This window comes from Akebia trifoliata, chromosome 4 (assembly GCF_017979445.1).
Source record: "Akebia trifoliata isolate Shusen 1 chromosome 4, ASM1797944v1, whole genome shotgun sequence".
Taxonomy (NCBI): Eukaryota; Viridiplantae; Streptophyta; class Magnoliopsida; order Ranunculales; family Lardizabalaceae; genus Akebia; species Akebia trifoliata.
The window spans coordinates 36,281,991-36,295,517 of NC_141378.1; the positions used below are offsets into that span (position 1 = coordinate 36,281,991).

General features: G+C 36.9%; 1 protein-coding gene across 2 annotated transcripts; it reads right to left on the bottom strand.

Annotated features, from left to right (window-relative positions):
* Window positions 1-607: 607 nt before the first annotated feature.
* On the bottom strand, window positions 608-13,077 carry LOC147404819 (uncharacterized). 2 transcript variants are annotated; one of them, XM_086440896.1, is made up of 8 exons: window positions 12,458-13,077; window positions 12,277-12,375; window positions 12,124-12,189; window positions 11,962-12,027; window positions 2,923-3,234; window positions 2,774-2,843; window positions 1,990-2,158; window positions 608-1,554 (listed from the first exon to the last, which is right to left on the bottom strand). In XM_086440896.1, exons 1-8 carry the CDS (start codon window positions 12,869-12,871, stop codon window positions 1,497-1,499), a joined length of 1,254 nt encoding a protein of 417 aa, XP_086297022.1. In that variant the 5' UTR covers window positions 12,872-13,077; the 3' UTR covers window positions 608-1,496. The 2 variants fall into 2 exon arrangements, with proteins under 2 accessions (XP_086297022.1, XP_086297023.1); XM_086440897.1 differs by having other exon boundaries at window positions 826-1,554; window positions 2,950-3,234; window positions 12,458-13,075.
* Window positions 13,078-13,527: the final 450 nt, after the last annotated feature.

The following is a 13,527-nucleotide window of genomic DNA, read 5'->3' on the forward strand; positions in this document are numbered from 1 at the left end:
ATACAAGTGATCAACAGGGTTCAAATTAATGGTCCGGAGCACCTAGGCATACCCACCTTTGCCATGCAAGCCAACTAGCTTAGTCGGTAAAGTCTTTGGATGATGATAGGCATACCCACCTTGGCCGTGCGAGCCAACTAGCTTAGTCTGTAAAGTCTTTGGGTGATGATACCAAAGTTCACCTCCTACTAGTACCGAGTTACTGAATTCATTAAAAACAGACTTACCAATAATAATTAATTAATTAATTAAATTTTTTTTTTTTTTTTTAAAACCCACCTTGTCCTAGGTACTAAGGAATTTAACACCCGAAACCAAGAATCCCTATTCCTGCTCCTGCCAGTGTGACACCCACGGGGGGATGCGCCTAGGCCATATTTTCTAGATCTTGCCTTTCCCCATCCCTGTCATTAGTGCTAGTGTCGCAGGTGTACCGTGCAATCAGAGATTTTTCCTTTCTCAAAGGCTCCAGGAAACCTAGAAACTTCGATGGATTTTGTAAAGTGTAAAAGACCTGGAAATATATATATATAGAAAGCTCTAGTGGTGTTCCATAATGTACAAGTAGATGAGGAACTTAGGTCCGTAATACTAGGCTCTCCGAGCATGCTCATTCCCCATCCCCATCTTCTCCTTGTCAACACCATGCCCATTAATATAACCAGTCTAACTGTACCATCATTAAGTGTGCAATGACCAAGTCCAAACACCGAGGCCAGAGCCATGACCAAGTCCATTGTTAATGTGTGCCCTAAGGGTACACGTTAAGATGCATTAAATACACCTTGGAAACAAGCATTTGATAGAAAAAATCACGTTTGGATGTGTATTGATTGCATCTGGATGTGTATTGATTGCATCTTAACGTTTGCCCTAAGGGCACATGTTAACAAAAACCTTTACGATAAGAAGAACATCTAGCTCGGCAGGTAGAGCTCAAGTCACTTATCAACTGGCTGACCCGAAACAATGGGGTGAGGAGCACAGCTGTACAACTGACTTCAAAGGGTGGGGATGAACCAAGGGTTCGGTGGCTCCCAACTAAGCTATCTTTCACTCCGAGAATCAGTTCATCGATTGATTGTAAACATTCACCTTCACATCTTTCCACAATCTAACAGTCATACTTCCATCACCCATAGAGTGTGGGGGTTATAGTGAATCATTATGCCACTTATAGATCAAATTCAGGATATGGTACGAAAAATCAGAGACCTAAAGATGATAACCGTTAGCTTTCGTAAGGAAATAGATTAATCAAGACAATGAGTGGGGGTCAGTCTCCCCTTAAGGATGATACACAGTCAAGGATGATTGACCCCACCAAAAGAATTATCAGTCTGCATCAACAAATATCCAACTTTTTGTCAGCTATTTTACAGAGTTGATGCTAGGTACCTCATGTGGGAGGCATTCCGGAGAATACTTGTTGAAGTTACAGCCACAGCAAAACTGATAGCAATTAGCTCAGTATTTCAAGGTACAGATAGAAGACTTCAGAAGTCTAGTGTCTTTATCTTGCTATCATTGGTTACACTTCCTCCCGTCTGTAAACTGGAAAATTGCAGCAGACACAAGAAACTAAGAAAGTAGTCTACCCAAGCAACAACCAAAAAAAAAAACAGCTAATTTACCAAAACATGCATCGAAAATTGAAAAATTACCAAAACAGTGCACTATTTACGGTAAGAAATAAAATGAACAGTACTTTTTTACAATTTTTGTACCCAAAATACCTTTTTTTAACAAAGGTAGAAGGAAAAAATAGAAGGGCATTTTTGGTACGAAAAATATAGAAATTACTGTTCATTTTATTTTTTACTGTTGGTTTATTTCCAAAAATGGTAAATTAATAGTGCACCGTTTTGGGAATCTTTCAATTTTCATGCTCTGTTTTGGCAATTTGCTCAAAATAAAATAAAATAAAAAGAAACTAAGACAGCATTAAGTGACATGAGTGAGGAAGAAAGAATCTCTCAAGAGTCTTACCTATGCAGATGTTGAATGAGAATCTGATTATTGTCTACATCTTTTGTAAGCATGTCCTGTGATCTTTCTCTGTGCAACCCACTCTGTTCAACATGAGAGGTGGTATCCAGAAACGACGCTAGTGCATCATAAGGCAGAGATTCTGAAGCCATGGTTTTCATTTTAATTTCTACCAAAACAAAAAAGTTGGGTCAGTGCAGAGAGAGAGAGAGAGAGAACATTGCTATTTCAGAAAACTTGTACTGCCACACCAACTTTTTTTACAACACATCACGTAATGATATTATATAAAATGGAAATACACACCAAATAAAAAAGACAAAATAGGAAAGGAGAAGGTACAACAGCGATCTGAAAACAGCAAACCTTCATAAATAGAAGGACAAAACAGGAAAAAGGGAGAAGCTACAACAACAATCTGACAACAACGAACCTTCGTTTCTTCCAAACAATCACATTACCAGTCCTTTTAGAACTAGAAAAGTTTTCCTCACCCAAGTACAGACCAAAATCGAAAAGTTTACATGAGTGAAGAAATGTAGGTGTGAAGTCATTGAATAAATCAATGGTTGTCCACACCCCATCCATAATAATTATATTGTTTGGTGTGTAATAAAAATGTTCGGTATGGCAATATAAGCTCTTTTATTTTATGTTGGAAAAACATCAAATAACTTGTAAACCTACTAGATTAAGGTAATCTCAAAGGTTGCAAACTTTGGATAACATTAATGAACAAAACCTATATTCCTTGTGTCAACAAGGTATGGCTAAGACGACCCACCTGACAGGTTCCTTGAAGAGTGATTAATATGTAATTGCCGCTGAGGTAATATCTCTTCCCTGTAAATTTCCTTTACAATTCAAGTAAAAAATTTGCTGTTAATCACAACTCTGAATGACAGTATTAAAAGGATTAGGCTTAAAACCTACCTCGGTTGAGGATAGCTGAAAGGGTACCTGAATCGGTAAGCCCAAACCATATGATGTCTCTGAATTAGTGATATTTTTCACACTGGGTATGACCATTGCCTGGTGCGGGGCCGTGCATTGATTGGATAGACCAAATGAAGTTCGAGTTGAGGATTCTTGGTTTACAGGCAGTGTGTCTGTTCCCATGTTTATATGTGTCAGAAACCCATTTCCCTCACCGAAGCCCATTCGCATCTCTGGAAGCTGAAGTGGATGCATTACTCCGGGCAGGTGCGTAGAATGTAAACTCAACCCATTCCTCATAGATAACATCTGTTGCATAATTAATAATCAAATGGAATTAGAGAAGAAGAAAAAATAAAAAATAAAAAATAAAAGGAATTGACATCAAATAGACGACATATTTATGGTAGATGCATAACGAAGAGTAGTACAAGAAAGGTATGTGGCACCATGTGCCGAGTGTCCTGGTGTCTAAAAGTGTGGCACACCTACTTGAAGAGAATAAAGAAGAGAAAGATGTTTCGACTGGCATCCAATAATATGAAGCGAACTTGATGGTTGCACCGTTGTCAGTGTCGTGGACTATGAAAAAGAAGCAAGAGACAGAGAGAGGACGACATGATGGAAGAAAAGGAAAAGAGCAACAATAGATTGAACAATCTTAAAAACAAGCTACCTCAAGGTGACACCATATTGGGTGGCTGATGCTCCAACTGGTTTATACAAGGCCCATGCCTCACCCTTTTGAGGCTTGAGACTTCAAACATGAGGCACATGTGAGGCTAAATTTCGTTCGTTCTGCCCCAAAACCATTCTTTATTAAGATTCAAGTAAGTAGGCATATACAAGGGGCCAAACATGCAAAAATTTGGTTCTTGTTTTCTTTTTCTTCTTTAATTTCTAGTCGAATTTTTTTTGTAAAACACTACACTCCTCCCTTCTCTCTAATTATTATGCCAAAAAACACTTAAGTTGATTATGATCATCTTCTTCCTAACATGTAGACAAGAAAATCTGATGCATAGTTTGGAAGCTTTGGTCATGTTACCATATTTCTCTAGTAGTGGAGGAACTAAAGAAATGTTTTTTTTTTTTTTCCTTTGTTTTACATTTTATAATGCTAGAGAAATTTATATAAAAATTTGATCTTTATGTAAAAAAGGGAAACTACAATCCATCTCATTTATGTCGTCAACCTATCACGTTCATCAAAGTCATTATGCAGCAATACAAGTGAGAGTGTCAACCATCTGATCTATAAATGCAGATTTCCTAAGCAGATGTGGTCCTCAGTACCCACATAACTGGGTTCTCTCGCAGAATGATCAGGAACTGGACCAAAGAGTTCAATTGGTTGATTCAAAAAGCTAATCCCCCAACCAAGATGTAGATATGCTGAAATAGGCTTTTTGTGCCTCAACTTATCATTTATAGGAAAGTTTCCACCAATTGGTCTCTATAGGAGCTAGCATTCTCAAAACCATTATATTTGAAGCCCATATGAAATGCATCAAACTTAGAGTAAATCTTCACCGACAAGCCAGATTCAAGCGATTTTCCTACTCAATTTCAAATTACCACCCCGTATTGTACACACTTCTCCTATTAATGTGCTGTTGGTCTCATTCACACTGCATAGATGAACATCGAAAATGAATCAATCATTGACAACCTCGAGGCTATAACGTGGTGGAATTATCATAGACAATTTAGGTAGACATCCTTTTGGCATACAGTGGACTTTTCATATGATATTCAATTGGAAACACTCAAATCATCTGCCTCTCCTATGGTATCCATGCTGCCTCAGCTCATAATATCAGTGAGCTACCCATCCCAATGGAGTAGTACAAGCATGAAATGGACGTAAATAAGTACATTGCATGCTTCCCTTGCAAGGCATTCACTATCTCAGGCATCTTGGGAGATCTTAGATCTCTCTCATCTTGGGAGATCAACCACAATCTCATCAGCAAAACAATGATGTCAATTTTATCACTTCAAAATGCAAATTTTTTTGGTTGACACCATTTTGTCCAACCCCCCCCCCCCCCCCCCCCATGTGCACCCTACAACAATCTCATTAGAATTATTAGAGATGACGGTAAATATATTCGATTGCAAATCCTTCTTTATGAAATACATCCCAGTAGGCAAGGGCTAAGGTAGGAGGGGCATTTGCCCCCCACCCTTCAATTTTCTGTGATTTAGACCACCCTCTATGTTGTGATGAACATTTGAGATGCTTCCTGTTTTAACAGAGTGATGTTGGGACCCCTCTACTGTGGATATTTGAGATATCCCTGTGTTTTCAAACTGATGACATGCACCCCGTCCCAATTATTTAAGATACCGTTGTGTCTTCAAACCAATCTCATCCACACCCTCATAATCTCATCCATGTGGTTTCAAGTTGAAAAGACAAGGGCACTGAAGTCATTTTGCATTAATATATTAGAGAAGACCAAGGTCAAAAGGGCATGTAGGCGTTTTGGTGAATATTTGAGATATCTTATGTATTTAAACTTATGACATTATCCTTTGAATCAAGTCTTCTCTAATAGACTAATGAAAAATGACCAAAATGCCCTTTTTCTTCATCTTCTAACAAAAAATAATCCTGGCTTCGCTCTGACCGGCAGGGATCCCACCTAACCGCAAGCCTATCCATCGGCTAGGTCCTATGGCTTTGGTTTGATCTGGGTACCGATGGACCCAAACCAAATCCTATTATATATGTGTATTCCAAGTCTTATAAAGCATAGTCAACAAGTCGGGGTTCAGGAATAGTCACCAAGGGAAAGAGTCGAAAAAAACGAAAAAAAATATCGAGAAAAAATCAAAATCATTTTAGAACAATATAATTTTTTTTTCTACTAAGTGGTGTTATCATTTATATCATCAAATCCTATTTTAAACTATAAGAATAAATCATAAAAGAAAAAATTAAGACTATTATGATTTCTGAGTTTTGAGTTCGATTTTAGTTTCAAAGAAGGTTATGTTTATTAAAACATTACCCTTTATTTTTGTATTAAATTGTTAAAATATCCTTTTGGGTTTGAAAAATTCTGAAAATATCATGTAATGTTAGATTAACTATGAAAAAACCCTCCAAGAATTGGACGATTTAATCGACAACCTATAAAACCATGATTTAAACATGAATTTTTGGAAAAGTCAGCAACTTTGGTGACGATGTTATAAAGTATAATTATAATATTGTTGAAGGTAGTCACCCAAAAACTGTGATAATCATGATCGACTCTCAACTAACGACCATTGACAACCTAAGAGAGATAGAGTGAATAATTGATGGATGCGGGGCTAGCCCTAATATTTTACAGCCAATCCAAAGGGTGTATGACTCCTTTATAAGTAAATAAAAGCATTTTTTGATGAAATGCTACCCAAGTGTTGAGATTTAACTACTTTTATTTAATTGTTGTTTCCATGATCCCATATTCCCATCTATTGTTAACCCACGAAAGATGAATACTGCTTTACACCTCACAACCAATCCAAGACCCTCCATAGTCAATTTGAAGAAAGCCCCCAACCCTCCACCCTTCATCCTAATCACAATCCATTTGGAGTTCAAACTCTGTCTCAATAGCCAATTCTCATGGTCAACATCATGTTTCTCTTTCCCCCAAATCTAGCCATAAATTGTTGGCATCCTAGTTGGTATTTTTCCTTGTCCTATAACACCTAATGATTTAAAGGGAAACAAATGCCATAAAGTTGGCTATTGTAATTTGTGGGTGAGGAATTACATTTCCAAAATTTGGTACTTCTTACATGTCAAAGCACAAGTCGAAGCCCAACTAGTGCGAGCCTAGATGATCCACACCTACCACTCATAATATTCATTGATGACCCACACCTACAACAAAATCCTTTTTTTTCATGAATACCTAAAGTACAATCCTTGGGTCATCCCCAAAGTATATGTGGAGACCATTTTTGTCACGCAACACGATAAGGACATGTGCCACAAAGTAATGAAGGGGGCCCACTAAAAATTATAAATCAAGATCTAAAATCAAGTCAGTGAATAGGAAAGTACCAAGCTTTACGTCCTGAGCTGAAACGCATTATTGTAAGAAGAGAATAGAAATTCGTCTTCCTACCACAAGGATTACAAGGTACAGTTTCAACCCAGCACTAGAGGTACGGTCACTTCCTCAAACGCCATGAGGTATCAGGGGATCAATATCCACGACCGAGGTATGAGATCTATGCCATTAAAACTATTTTAGACCAAGGTAAGAATTGAATCTGATTCGCTAAAATCAAACGTAAGTTTGGTACAAACCAAGATCATGAAAAACAGAGTATGGTTTAGACCTTGAGTTGATAAGTGTAGGACAATAAACTACGTTGGCTTAAGGGAAACCAATAAGTTCAATCAGATCAGCTCGAACTAAAAAACTATAACTTATTAAAACAGACTTTGAGGTGACAAGAGCCCTCCCATACACCAAATCCCCTCATTCATGAATGACCACAAAACTTATCAAGAAGGGTGAATATAACATGCCTTGACTCGCCCATCCCAAGATACAGAACTATCCTCACAAAGGCAAACCCTGAGCTTGTGAGCTCATTTAAAATCAGTTCACATCTGAGCGATACCACATACTTGATCCCTAACTCACACCTAATCTAAACCCAAGATCGTATCTAATCCCTAGCTCATTCCCGATCTGATCCTTAGCTCATGTTTGACCTACTCCTTGGCACATAGACAATCCTGCGCAAGTATTTGAGTCCGAGCATGTCCGTTCACATAGATAAATGCAAGCAAAATCGTATTAGACTAATGACACACCACGCGTCAGAGATCTTTATTTTTTCGCTTTGCATTGATGACGTGCAACACTTACATATCATATTCAAGTCTTTGCTTACACGCGAAGGATACATCTCCCAAAGCACCCAAATGAAACTCAACTGCCTCGCTCATTTTATACCTGGACCAACCGTGTGGTAGCACGTCTCTGAATTTCATCTATAAAAACCCTCTCAAAGGCAAAAACAAAGCGGGGAGGCTGGATGGGAAGAAACCTAAGTCTTTACAAAAAAATATCTCTCTACTAGTCTATTGTTCATCTGCTTCTCCACTCTTCATCCTTTACTTTTCCCTGACTTATATCATTTTTCTAACAAGATCATCGGAGGACCGTTGGTAGGCATCACACCGAAGCTTCAATCATTCTTCCTTCTTACCTCCTATCGCCTCAAAAGCCACAAAGGAGTAGTGGGGAGTCGGACCACCGTCGTGAGGAAGAGAAGACAGCTAGATCAGGACCACAATAACCATCATCAGCATCAAGGTTCATCTTAAGGAATGGGGGCCCAAAAACCTCTTTATAGTATAGAAGGCAATTGATTACACAACACACATCAAGCACTCAATCAAGCCATTGTGCTAAGTATCACCCACTACAAACATAAATACAGGTTCATGTGGGTCTCCAACCTCAGCTATGGCCTATAGCTATGGCATGCCCTATGCCATTTGAAACCCATGATGTTCCCCTCCAGAACCACCTAGGGTGGTTTGGGCAAGCACCCCTCCTTTAAATATGATGTTATGCTTTTCCTTGGTGGGGAAAGGACAAAGAACCATGTGGTGGTCCACTAAACAAAGGTTTTCAAAACCTAGTCTAGCAATAACTCAAAGGAAAACACATGAAGGAATAACAAATTCTTGGTGTGCGTATGAAAGGGGAATTATAGAAAATTACTACTTACCAAAATAGATTCTCATGTGATGGTTAAGTTCAAGAAAGGATATTATAATACACCTAAAAGGGGGACTTCCCATACTCTTGACCATAGGTTTAAGCCCCTTTGTGTTTATGGTTTGGAGAAGATGAAGACATCTCTCTCTTGTAGTGGTGACTATTTTGTTTACCAGAATGATTTCGCTTTATACAAGAAGGCTAGCTATTAATTGGTAAAGATATTTCAAGGTTTGTAGCTTAAAGTACGTTTGATCATGATATTATCTTAGAGATGATTAGTGAACATGCCTATGAAAGTTCATGTTTTGTTTGATATTCGTACAAAGGAAACACCAAATGTTGAGGCCAATCACGTTGAGTCTTTTCTCAGTGAACATAGCTTCCATTCATGAACCATCTATTGTTGTTTCTTGTCTTCAGACACACAAATCAAATGTCTCATTCAGTAATTTTCTGAATTTGGTCATGTTGGTCCGATACCCAAATACAACTGCCTTTTCCTACAAGCTAAGCCAACTTCATGGTCATCACAGGTCATTAGAGAATTGTTATGACAGTAAAACATAAATTATCCATTGTGCATTAAAAATGATAAACAACCTATCTCTTAGCCACATAATTGACAACCATTCTTAAGATGAACAAGGCAGGGAAACTAGGATATTTTGAGGAAACTAACCCATTAAACTTACCTCGCACCAATGATACTGGTGTCATTGCTGACATCAAATAGAAAATTTTTACCTCTTCAACAAAAAGTTCTCAACCACAACAAAATATCAGACACTTGACTTCCATTGTACAAAGTAGGTATTGTAAAAACATTTTTGTTAAAGACTTTATACTATATCATTTACTGTTTGTCCCAACCCGAGCCCATCCAAGGATCTATGTAGCTAAATAACCAAAGCAAAGCCCAAGCTCAGTCAAGTCCATCATGGGCCCAGAAAAATTAGGACCAAGCCAACCAGTTAATAAGTTTAACAAATTGTTCCTTTAAATTTAAACAGGGCCAAAGTTTTTGTTTAAATGCTAAGGCAAAGCCCAACCTATTAATTTATGGACCTTTAAATTTTATCGAGTTGCAACCCATCAGGCCTAAAAATAATAGTCTAAGCATTGACCGATATTGATCGTGCCTAAAAGCCAATCCCATTAAAGCCCCTATATTTATTAGTATCTTGATTTGCATTATGTCTTAATAAGATACCTTTACTGCAGTTATTGGTATTGTTTCATTGTCCTAAGAATTGAATTTATTCCTTAAAAAGACAGCCGAGACTTTAGAATCAACTTTTGAAGGTTGTTCTGAAGTGTGGATCTATAAAACCACGATGCTTTGTTTGTGACTCTTAGATTTTAGGAAAATCATATTTTTCAAAGGATTTTGCATGAAGATTTGTAATTCTTTTTTAAATTCACAAGGTTCAAATTTTGAAACCCTTGTTAATTTAAGAATTTTGAAAATGTTTTGTACTATAATTCCTTAAGGAATTTTGGAACAACATTTATTTGAATGTCAAATCATTCTCGTCCTTCCTACACACGATATATTTGTTTCACACTTGAGTCGACTACAGTAAAAATAGGCTTTTGACCTACCCAAGAGGCTGAGTTGAGGAAATATCAGAGTGAGAATCAATCTTGCTGTTTTGTTTTTGAGACAACTCAAGAGTCATCTTATCGTAAGTTTGAAATGTTTGGATTCTAGAGTCAATGTGAACTCCTGAGAATGAGGTATTCAAGAAACCACCCTCCAAGGAGACTAAAAACCACAATTGTAAATCTAATGTACCACCACAAAGGCCAATGAATATTAATCAACTTGAACAACACTAGAAATCAATTTTTCCAGAGAACATATTATAAAGGGCACCACACAAAGATAATCAATAAATTACACAAAATAAGATAAATCAATTTCCTATAGAATTTATTATAAACGAAGCATAAGTGGAAGATTAAATGCCATTATTGTGAATCATTTTAGTCTTTGATCCATTCCAAATGTCTAGTTTGCCGACTGATCATTCTATTAGAGATTCCACAGCTGGGTACCTTAGCCATGAAAGGACATCTGGTTTTTGAAAGACTCATTCTATCAGAAATAAACATTAACTAATAAAAATTGGTTTTAGTACTCTACTCCAGTTCTAGTCTTCATGATTTTGATCCATCGGTCCACAAGCATTCTAAAACTTACTTGAACTGAAAATATGGCTAAAACTGAATTATTGGCATTAGAATCAAAGCCCAGTTCTATGAATATCCAACATGTATGAACTCTGGCTTGAAAAAATCTCACGTTTGAAATTGTGTGTGTTTACAACATCACTCCAAATAAATAAAACAATCATACCACATAAATCAACCAGAAAAATGTACATAGAGAGAAATAAGTATCTTTAATGAAATAAATCTTAAACTATGAATAACTTCTCTCACTTTTCGTATCTCTTATATGTCCCTCACACAGTATTTTCTCTCAGAAGACTCACATGTATTACTCATAAGTCATAACTCTATTTGTAGACCTCTCAAACGTTGCATACATAAATTGATTAGGATTATGAAAATACCAACTATAATACATTTTATCTAGTGAAAATTTTAATAAAATTAATCAACTCCTTCATTACGTAAAAATTCCAATAGTACTCAAACAAAACAACTACTAATGATAACTTCAGATTTCTGTTCAACAAATATTCTCTCTCAAGTTTTTGCTACAGAGCCAAGGATTCTTGAAACCAGGACAGAGTTAGACTGTTCCTTAGAATTTCAGTAGAGAATTAGCACCAAGGACATGATTCCTACTCCAATGAAAAATAAGATAAAAACAATTCTATTTGAGGGGAAAAAGGCCAAAACTAAGGAGATGCTTAGACTTATTTTTCATCCAGTTAATCATCCAACTTTACTAATAAGAGAATTGACTTGTCCTTGTTTTTCATGTAGTAATAAAATTACTGACCCTTTGGAATCAGAACTTTTGACTCTAAGATCCTGAACTTGTAGTAACGGAAAATTAAACTAATTGCTTTGGTCAGTTTATTCGGACATTGCATTTGTTGATCCAAACTTACTAAAGCTTTAAAATCCCTCTCGTCAGAAAAGTTGGAATTTGAAAAGGAAAAAAAGAAACCCAGTTAACTGGAATTTTAAACTAAAAACCTAATCATCATCATAGTCTCTACAATACCAAAATTACCAAGAAAGGAATAGTCAAAGAAATACAAAAAGGATTGAAATTTAGTACCAATGAGAAGTGAAAACTACTCACTTGAACCTGAAGTTGAAGCTGTTTGAGATATTCAATGGCTTCATCAAGCATCGATGCCTTATCCGTCTATCATAAACAGAACATCAAATTGTTTGGTCAGCTAGTCGAGCTCAAACCGAAAGAAATTAAGAAAATTAAAATAAAATAAAAAATTTAAAAAACCTTGTTAGAATTTGGAATTAGATTCTGTAAGGCTCTCATTTTCTCATTAATTCGACTCCTCCTCCTCTGTCCAACATTTACAAATATCAATAATAAAACCACTTCAAATAAAAATCCTGAGAAACAGAGATAATTAAGAACCAAAATTTTCACCTTTTCGGATAAATTGTGGACTTCTGCAGCTCGGCTTCTCTTGGAAGAACTGCGAGGAGGTACAGCCTTCGAAGATCCCTCTGACACCTCAAAACCCTCCTACATTCAAACAATATCGACCAATTAAACCTCAATTTGATTTTAAAGAATAACAATTGAGATTCAACAACACAACAAACACCTCGCTTTCGCAATCGAAATCGTCCAGATCGTTGTTCTCGGATGGAAGCTTTCGTCTCTTAACCGAAACCGTTACGGCATCGCAATAACCAGACTCCTTCAACTCGGAAGAAGAAATGATGAAAGCGGACGAGTTCGAGGTGGAGGTTGGGTCGCTGAATGGGTGGTTTGAGTCAGGAATGAGAGTTGATTGGGATGGACGGTTGTGATCTTGTGAGAGAATCTTGAATTGTGGGACCGGAGAGAAGGGCATTTGTTTGGGTCTTTCGGAGATGAAAGGAGATGGAGAAGACGAAGAAGAGTGGAGGAGATGGTGTAGAAAGAGGGAGATGTCGTCGGACTCAATAGCTGGACGACAAGGAAGAGAAGTAGAACAGGTGTTGGTGTTGGAGTTGGTGTCATACATCTCAGCCATAATAGAGAATCAGAGATGAGAGCGAGAGAGAGAGAGAGAGAGAGAGAGAGAGAGGAAGCGTACTGTTAGTGTTACTGTAGTGGTGTTGCTACACAGAAGCCGTCTGTGTCAAATGGGCATTTTAGTGGGGGGGTTTTTTGGGTTTATGTTTTTTTTGTCTATCTAATAATGATGATAAATCAGACAGATTTATACTTAGGGAGAGGCGCAGAGAGAGAAAGAAAGATACAGAGTACGAAGCTTACGATTGTTACCAAAATCAAAATTTGGTCTCTTCTTCTATTGTCACCCCTTCTTTTGCTTGTAACACCTCATTTATTTTGCCAACCCACTTATTATGTATTATATAGGGTTTAAATCCCTTTTAGAATTCATAGTCCCTCACGTGCACATGCACGTGGACTTGATCCATATATTTTTCTTACTTATTATATTATGTGAGAGCTTCTATATAAGAGTTACACCCTTTAATTGTTTTGTGGACTTGATCCATATCTTTTTCACTTACTATATTATGTGAGAACTTTTATCTAAGAGTTACACTCTTTACTTATTTATATCCGATGTAGGACTAAAATTTCACACAACAATTTATAAACAAATCACTTAATTCTTACTTTCACTTTTTACTTTTACTTTTACTTTTACCTTTACTT